The 9,128-nt window shown below is 37.8% G+C and overlaps 1 protein-coding gene across 4 annotated transcripts in view; it reads left to right on the top strand.

Moving 5' to 3' along the window:
- Positions 1 to 1,369: 1,369 nt before the first annotated feature.
- The window catches only part of STXBP5L (syntaxin binding protein 5L), a gene marked incomplete at its 5' end in the record, with an annotated part of 378,190 nt that continues 370,431 nt past the window's right edge, over positions 1,370 to 9,128 (top strand). For all 4 annotated transcript variants that reach the window (XM_079705005.1, XM_079705003.1, XM_079705004.1 and 1 more), the window contains one exon: positions 1,370 to 1,558. In XM_079705005.1, coding sequence (XP_079561131.1) covers positions 1,370 to 1,558 — 189 coding nt within the window. The remainder of the gene's footprint in view (positions 1,559 to 9,128) is intronic.

The raw sequence follows: 9,128 nt of genomic DNA, 5'->3' as shown, positions 1-9,128 counted from the left end.
GAGGGGGTGGTTTTGGGGCGGGGCTTGCCTCCCACGGCGGGAGGGCGGATCCTGTGGTGGAGACTGCCTGCTCTGGTAGGACCTCGGAGAGCGCCGGGCGCCGCTACCAGAGGGACTGGAGAAGCGGCCGGAGCCGGGCCGGACCGACGCCTGGGAGCCCGCCTCCCTCCGCACCCTCAGCTTTCCGGGCTGGCAGGCGGATAGTGGCGGCTGAGGAAGGTGCCTAAGTCGGGAGTCAGTCATCCCTCTGGGACGCCGACGTCGCCGTCCAACCGCGGCTCCCTCACACCTGTGTGTGTGTCTGTGCGCGTGAGCGCCCGCGCGCGTATGTCTGCGTGAGGGTGTTTGCGTGTGCTCCGGCTGGGCGCGCGAATGTCTGTGTGAGGGTGTTTGCGTGTTAGCGCGCCCGCGGGCGAGAGCCCGGCGCCTGGGCGCTCGGCCCGGGGAGGGACCGCGGGAGCGGCGGCTCCCCTTGCCCAGCAGGCTGTGGCGGGACTCGGGCCGCAACCGTCGTCACCACTGCCTCATATCCCCCAAGAGCCACCGCCGTGCTGCGGGGAGAGCGGACGGGCGGGCTAGCGAGGCGGCGGCTGCGGGCAGAGCGGGGCGGGGGTGGTGGTGGTGGTGGTGGTGGTGGTGTGGAGGGTGAGAGCAGGGGGGTGGGGTCAGAGACTCCGGGAGGGAAGGGGGAGACGGAGGGGGAAGCGGAGGCAGTCGGCGCCGCTGCTGGCCCCTCCCGTCGGCTGTTGCTGTGGGTCACCTGCAGGTGTTTTGGGGTCTGGGCTGTTCCGGGTGGAAATGGAAAACGGCCCCTTCACCACCCCGCGTTTCCAGTTGAGAAAACGGGAGCGTTGAAGATGATGAGGGAGAGCCCAGAAGGTGGTGGCAGAATAAATACGAGCTCTCCCCCACCACCATTTTTCTGAAAATAAAATACTCTGAGCTCAACCTTTAGGAGGAAAGCCCACCTTTAAGAAAGAGAGTCTTGGTCTGATGGACTCTGGTTTGATTGTATAATAATGATGATATAATGCTAATGACGATGATGACACTGCCTTTTATTTTTACCCCGGTGCTGATAAAGCGTAGCTACAGCTGGGGATAAAGCCCTTGAAAATTTGGTGTCTGAGGAGGGAATACTGGTGCTTTTGGAGTTGTGTTTTCTTTTTCTTTTTGAAGGATATGCTTTTTAGAATTAAAATTTGACCAAAGGTTGATTTTTTTCCTTTTTTTTTACTCATTTAAAGCCAGTGCTCGTAAAATGCGGACTGACTACTGCCATGACTGATGAAAATCTAAACACTTTTACCCACGTATAATTCCATGTGTTAAGTCACCCTTTCCTTTGAATTTCTCAACAGCTTTTAAAATGAAGAAGTTTAATTTCCGAAAAGTTTTGGATGGCTTAACTGCCTCCTCCCCTGGCAGTAGTAGCAGCAGTGGCAGTAACAGTGGTGGCGGGGCTGGAAGTGGTTCCATGCATCCAGGAGGGACTGCAGGGGTTCTCAGAGAGGAGATTCAGGAAACCTTGACTTCAGACTATTTCCAGATTTGTAAGGTAAGTTTTGAATTGGCTTAAGGCTTATTATTTCTTTATTTTACTACTGTGAGGAAAGAATTAAAACACTCTAGGGACTAGAAATTGTTGAGATGCCAGTATCAGAGAGTCTGGTGCAGAGAATTTTGTGGGTAGGTCAGTTTGAATTAAGATACTCCAGGCATCAACTTAAAAAGCAATGATAGTTTAAGAGGGAAATAAGCAAACATAAAAAGTAGACTCTGCAAGATAATATTAAGGCCCATTAATGGACTACTTTTTAAATTTAATATTTATGTATAAATAGTTAATCCCATGCTGTCATTCAGAGAAACTAATTTTATTTCACTGTTCAGTATAAAATGATTAAAGCTATTAAGATGTTGCTAGAATTAAGTAGATAAGAGCTAGATGAATATGTCCATTTTAAAATATCTAATGGCAGTGTTTAAAATTCTGAATAAAAACACACCCAGATTCTTAAATTTTTAATAAACAAACAAATGCTATGGGCTTAATACTTGTAAGAACTCAAAAATAGCCTGTGTTCTGGTTTAGTGAGGAAACGTTTTTGGTAATTATACTTTAATATTGAACTTCTAATAAATAAGCAAAAGAAAGAGTTTCTGATGGGGAGAGATGAGAATTTACAAAACAAGCATTGTGTTAATATATAGAGATAATTGTTTTATTTTCTGACATCAAGTGATTTATAATTTTTATTGTCCTTTTTTGGGGCGTAGTCTAAGAATGTGCTTTTGACCTGTCTTGTGCAGTAAGAAAGTTACCAAGTCATTCATATGATGCAGATGAATATAGTTTTATAAATGTGTTTGAATACATGAGAAGAAATAGTAAATTTTTGAAATTAAGTATTAAATTTTTCAGTAATTCAACACAAATTTTTTGAAATTATTAAAATTATTTTTGTAGTAAACAGATTATGTATAATGGGATAAGTTTCAATTATTCCCTTAATCTCTGTTCCCAGTAGGGTCATTAAAAAAACAAATCTATAATTACTAAAATATTTTAAATTAGATTACATAAAAGCAAGTTCATTTAGAATTAGGTTAGACAAACAGATTTATTTCTAATCTACCCTGTGAAATTTGTATACAATACAATTTTGTGTACAAAGTTGTATACAATTTTGTCCTCACTTTGAAATAATAGATATTTTGTTAGATTAGGGAGGAGCTTAATAGTGGTCATGAGGCAAATATGTGAAAGGGTCCTAAAGGCCAAATTTGAACTGCTAGGCAGGGGACTTAGGCCCTGATTCTCTAATCTTTGATGTATTACTATTACCATTCCAAGAATCTTAAAAAATTTCCAAAGTCTCTCAGTTCGTGAATATGATAGTAATGCAGGATAGTTTTAGTAGAGGTAAACTTGATACAGAAAAGATAAATTTCTGAAACAGAATGGCATTGGACTGTTGATGGTATAAACTGGTAGAGAAGGTTTTAAGTAAAACATTTCAGGGGAAATGGGTGAATGCAAGAGAGGAAAATGGGATAGATAATCACCTTCCTATTTATTTAGGCAAGACAGTCATGCAAAGTGGCAGAAGTTAAATATGTATTACTTCAAAAACATATGGGATGGTAGGAAGAGCACTGGCCTAGGAATCAGAAAATTTATATTTTATTTAAAGCTCTGCCACTTGCCAGCCACATATTCTTTGGAAAGCCATTTATCTGCCTTGTGACTTGATTTTCTCATCTGTAGTATGGTAATAAGTATTTCTGCTCTTCTTACCTAAGAGGGTAGTTGGGAAGATCAAACGACAATTAGATGAAGGCAATGTATAAGTTGGAAAAGGCAATGAAACGCATATTTATATGATTGTTAAAGTTTTAAAATCACCTTGTTCTTGGTGGAATGACTATAACCAGTGGGTTCTAAAATATTAGGTAACAATATTCAAAGAAATTATAAGGATAGAAAGCTATGTGAGCTGAACACTAATAGTATTGACATCTTACTAAGTGGGGAAAGTTCTGTGACATCTTTAGATAGGAATATAGTTAATTTAAAAAAGTGGTTATATGACTTTAGGTCACCTGGACTGTAATAAAATATGTAAAGATACATTAAGGAAACTCCAAAATTAAAACTGTTACTAGAATGGGGAATTAATTTGGACTCACTGATTAGATGTGCAAAGAACATTCTGTTCTGAGTACTAAGCAGTTGGTACCTTCTGAGTACTTCTACCTTTTCAGTATGGCCAAAATTAAAGTAAAAATCAAGAATCTGCTCTTTTGAAAACTATCTTTCTCTCTATTATTTGATTGGTTGTCAAATTCTATCCTATTGCCTTAGTATTTTTACAATTTATTCCCTTCTCACCATCTCCAGTACTTGTTCATTCCACCATATTTTCTTGCCTGGCCTCTTCGTTTTTGTGTGTGTGTGTGTAAAATTTATTTTGGATCTATAACATGTTTACTGATTTGAATAAGGCTTATTTCATTAACATGTAATTTCCCCCCTGTAACTGTTACTAACAGTGTACTCTGTTGGATCTCTCTCTGGTATCAGGTTCTCTTTAACAATTCAGTCCAATTTCATAACCTTAAAAAACACCTTTATTGTGAAAAGGAGGGACAAAAAGTGTTTAAAAAGCTTCTCTGACTGCACCTTGTTTTATAGTTTTGATTTTGGAACCATGTGAACATTTCATATAATTAAAAAATTTGGATCAAAAAGGAAAAAAACTCCTACAAATCTGAAACAAATGGATACAAATGAACCTAGGTGTATATAAAATTGATAGTATAAACCACACAGAAAAAACCAATTATTTCAAATGACATTAAAACTCAAACTTTTAATGGACCTCCATGGTGAGGTATATCCTAAAGAGCAAAAAGAACCACAATGAAATATTCAGTTGCAATTCATAGTTCTTTTTTTTTTTGACCACACACCTTGTGCAAGTGAAAGCATGCAAGTGAAAGCTTGGAGTCCTAACCACTGGACCACCAGGGAAGTCCCACAATTGATAGTTCTGTTGTTAGTAGTAATACTAGTATTGTAGCTTTGAAACTATTTTAAGCATAATATACATTATATGTGTATATGTTATGTATATGTGTAAGCAAATACGCAATCATGTTAATGTCATTAAAACCAAGATTTTCAGTGTGAAAGCAAAGGGATACAAATATAATAATTGATGATTTAATTTTTCACTTAAATTGGAAATATCCGTATGAATGCATGATTTAGTTTTCTTTCTGAAATTCACATATTTCCTAGCTTTATTTACTGAGAGGGCATAGAAATAATGACAGTCTGGTAGAAGTTAGCATCCCCAGTGCTGATCATAGTCTCTGAAAGCCATTTCCCAAGAAAAGGAAGAAGGGATCCTTGAAAAGAATGGCTGATTCTAGGTCTGGGGCAGGAAATGTACCAGATGAGCTTGATACCTCTTGCTATGCCAGAAAGCAGGAATGCTTTCAATATCACTGGGATTTTGTGGATACAGGGGTCAACTTCAAGGAGTTCACATTGGCCAAATTTGGGACAATTTGAGCCTTGAATACTGCAATGTATAAAGCATAATGTATACAGGCATAACTCATTTTATTGTGCTTTGCTTAATTGCGCTTTGCAGATACTGTGCTTTTTACAAATTGAAAGTGTGACAACCCTGCGTCAAGTAATTCTATTGCAACAAATTTTCCAACAGCATTTGCTCATTCCATGTCTCTGTGTCACGTTTAGGTAATTCTCACAATAATTCAAACTTTTTCATTATAATTATATTTGTTGTGATCTGTGATCCATGATCTTACTATTGTAATTGTTTTGGGGCACCACGAACCTGTGCCCATTTTTTTTTTTAACATCTTTATTGGAGTATAATTGCTTAATGGTGTGTTAGTTTCTGCTGTATAACAAAGTGAATCAGCTGTACGTATACATATATCCCCATATCTCTTCCTTCTTGTGTCTCCCTCTCTCCCACCCTCCCTATCCCACCCCTCTAGGTGGTCACAAAGCACAGAGCTGATCTCCCTGTGCTATGCGGCTGCTTCCCACTAGCTATCTCTTTTACATTTGGTAGTGTATATATGTCCATGCCACTCTCTCACTTTGTCCCAGCTTACCCTTCCCCCTCCCCGTGTCCTCAAGTCCATTCTCTAGTAGGTCTGCGTCTTTATTTCCATCCTGCCCCTAGGTTCTTCATGACCTTTTTTTTTTTTTTTTTTTTTTAGATTCCATATATATGTGTTAGCATACAGAATTTGTTTTTCTCTTTCTGACTTACTTCACTCTGTATGACAGACTCTAGGTCCATCCACCTCACTAAAAATAACTCAATTTCATTTCTTTTTATGGCTGAATAATATTCCATTGTATATATGTGCCACATCTTTTTTATCCATTCATCTGTTGATGGACACTTAGGTTGCTTCCATGTCCTGGCTATTGTAAATAGAGCTGCAATGAACATTGTGGTACATAACTCTTTTTTTTTTTAAATTTTTTATTTTTTTGTGGTACGCGGGCCTCTCACTGTTGTGGCCTCTCCCGTTGCGGAGCACAGGCTCCGGATGCGCAGGCTCAGCAGCCATGGCTCACGGGCCCAGCCGCTCTGCGGCATATGGGATCCTCCCAGACCGGGGCACGAACCCGTATCCCCTGCATCGGCAGGCAGACTCTCAACCACTGCGCCACCAGGGAGGCCCCATAACTCTTTTTGAATTATGGTTTTCTCAGGGTATATGCCCAGTAGTGGGATTGCTGGGTCATATGGTGGTTCTATTTTTAGTTTTTCAAGGAACCTCCATACTGTTCTCCATAGTGGCTGTATCAATTTACATTCCCACCAACAGTGCAAGAGGGTTCCCTTTTCTCCACACTCTCTTCAGCATTTATTGTTTGTAGATTTTTTGATCATGGCCATTCTGACCAGTGTGAGGTGATACCTCATTGTAGTTTTTATTTGCATTTCTCTAATTAATGATGTTGAGTATTCTTTCATGTGTTTGTTTTGCCTGGTCTCTTGAACTCACTTCCTAACTGATTTTGTCACCTCTTGTTTTACCCTATTCCAATTCATTTTGTTATAATAATGGTTATTTCTGAATTATAATGTAATTATGTCATTTTTCCTGCTAAAAATTCTATTTTGGTTTCCCTAGAGCAGTGGTGACCTAGAAAGAAAAGTCTTATGTAAAATCCCAGCAAAATAACACCTATTAAAACAAATAAATATGGTACTTTATTGGTGTACATTAAAAAAATAAATTATAATAAATTATTCAGCCAATAAATAAAAAACCTTTTTTTTATATTTGGTTTTGTTGTATGGTATCATCCATAGACAGGTCGTAGGACATTTGCTAACCTTAAAAAAGTAAAAGTACAACCTTTATAATCAGTGACACATCTATATGATGTTCAAAAAGAGAAATGGTAGAAGACATTTTTGTTCAAGGTCAGCAAAAAACAGGTTAATGGCATCGGTTTACTGCAATCTGTTTTAAGTTCAGTATGTATGTATTTGAATGCCCATGTTGTTCAGATGTTTGTGCAGTAATGAACTGCCTTTTCCAAAGTTGAATTCCGTGACACAATTTGAAACCACTGCTCTATACACTAAACTTCAAACTGTTTAATTGATCTTTATATAGTTCCTTTCAGAAGGGGCTCATGTTTACTTTCCATCCTCATTTCCTTGATACCCTAAATATATTGTATTCCCTGAAAGCACCATATTTTCTCATATCTCAATGCCTTTTCTTAGCTTATTGCTACGGATTAGAATATCTCTTCCAGCTTTAATATAATTAGAGAATTCCAGTTACTTTTCATTACTTTGTAGTTGAAACACCATCTATATGAAACCAGCTCTGACCACTGCCTTCCTCATCTACCCACCCCAGGCAGAGTTAGGTTTTTTTTCCACCCTCTTCTCTGTTTGCTTATAGCATCTGCTCTAGTGTGAATTTAGCAACTTATTGTGGTTAAAAAAGATTTTTTTGTCACTACTATTATACTATGAACTCTGGGAGACAATTATATTTTATTTTCTTATTATTGTTAGGGTGCTCACTAGCTATTAGGCCACTGGTTCTTAACTCTGTCTAAAAGAAAGATTTCTAGCTCCACCCCAGTCTTAGAAAATCAGAGTTTCTAGGAATGGGGCCTAGGCACTTGCATTTTTAAAAAAGACCCCACAGGAGATTCTGATGCACAGTCAATATTGAGAACCAGTATAGCAGGCACTTGATATACTTTCTGAATGAAGTAGCATATACATGGTTGGTTGATTAATTGAAGAGATTAAAGCATAAAGTCATTAATAATGATATATGTCTTAAACATTTTATTTTAAATGAAAACATTTAAATATGCGTCAGTTTACAGATCACTTGATAAGTGACCAAGATTATTTTGTTGCACACTGGTTCTCTGATTAGACTTCTATGTGAACTTCTCATCCATAAACCATCCCAAATTCATTATGTGCAAGTTTCAGTTTTTGTTTGTTTAAAGTAGAATAAGGAGGAAACTTCAGTGTCAGATGAGATATATATTTCAACAAGCAAATAAATTCTATATATATATATATATATATATATATACACACACACACATATATATATATCAGCTGACAGATTATACACATGGGTGTATAATCTAGATGAATATATATATATATATATATATATATATATACACACAGACCTATATACAAAGTATAGATGAACATACATATGTGTGTGTGTGTGTATATATCTATATATATTTTTTTCTTTCTAGATTTATTTTGTGTTCATACCTATAGCTACCTGGCCCACACCTAGTTAGTCTGGGAGCAGGAAAGTGTGAGTATTCTAGCTACAAGTTTACTAGTTTCAAGCATTTAATGAACCATTAGTATCAGTCTATGTTTTACAAAGAGAATGAAGAGTTTTTGTTAATCTAGTAATTTGCTTAAGTTAAAATTAGAAAGCTTCATCTGTAAAATATCCCATTTGACCTTCGTAACAGTCCTATAAAGAAGCCAAGGATAGTGTTAATATTTTCCTTTTACTGAGAAGATATTTGAGACCAGAGAATTTAAGTGGTATCCTTACCCAAGTTGGTAAGAGACATAGATAAGTTTAATGATATATGTCTTTTTTTGATTCTCAAATCCAGTACTTTTTCTGCTTCATTTTTCTTACTTATTAGAAAAGGCAACGTGATTAATACCTTAGGAAACACAGAGACTTTGAGAAGATAAAGACTATTCTGTTGCCTCTCCCTTAAAAATACATCTCAAATACATCTCAAATCTGACCATGTCTCTTCCACCACATGTCTTGCCTGGGCTACTATTTTATGGCCTTTTTGGGTTTCCCCTGCTTTCACTCAGTCCTCACCACAGTCTCATAATAGGTAGAAGAATCCTTTTAAAATTTAAATCATATCGTGTCATTCCTGCTCAGAATTATTCAATGGCTTTTCATTTCTCTTAAAAATAAAATCAAAAGTCCTGTTATGTCTTACAAAGCTCTAAATGATCTGGCCCCTGACAAGACATGATTTTCAACTGTTTTCTGTTACTTATTCTGCACCAGCT

The sequence above is a fragment of the Hyperoodon ampullatus genome, assembly GCF_949752795.1.
Source record: "Hyperoodon ampullatus genome assembly, chromosome: 5".
NCBI lineage: Eukaryota > Metazoa > Chordata > Mammalia > Artiodactyla > Ziphiidae > Hyperoodon > Hyperoodon ampullatus.
Note: the sequence above shows the minus strand (reverse complement) of the source record. Positions and strands in the feature narration are given on the sequence as shown.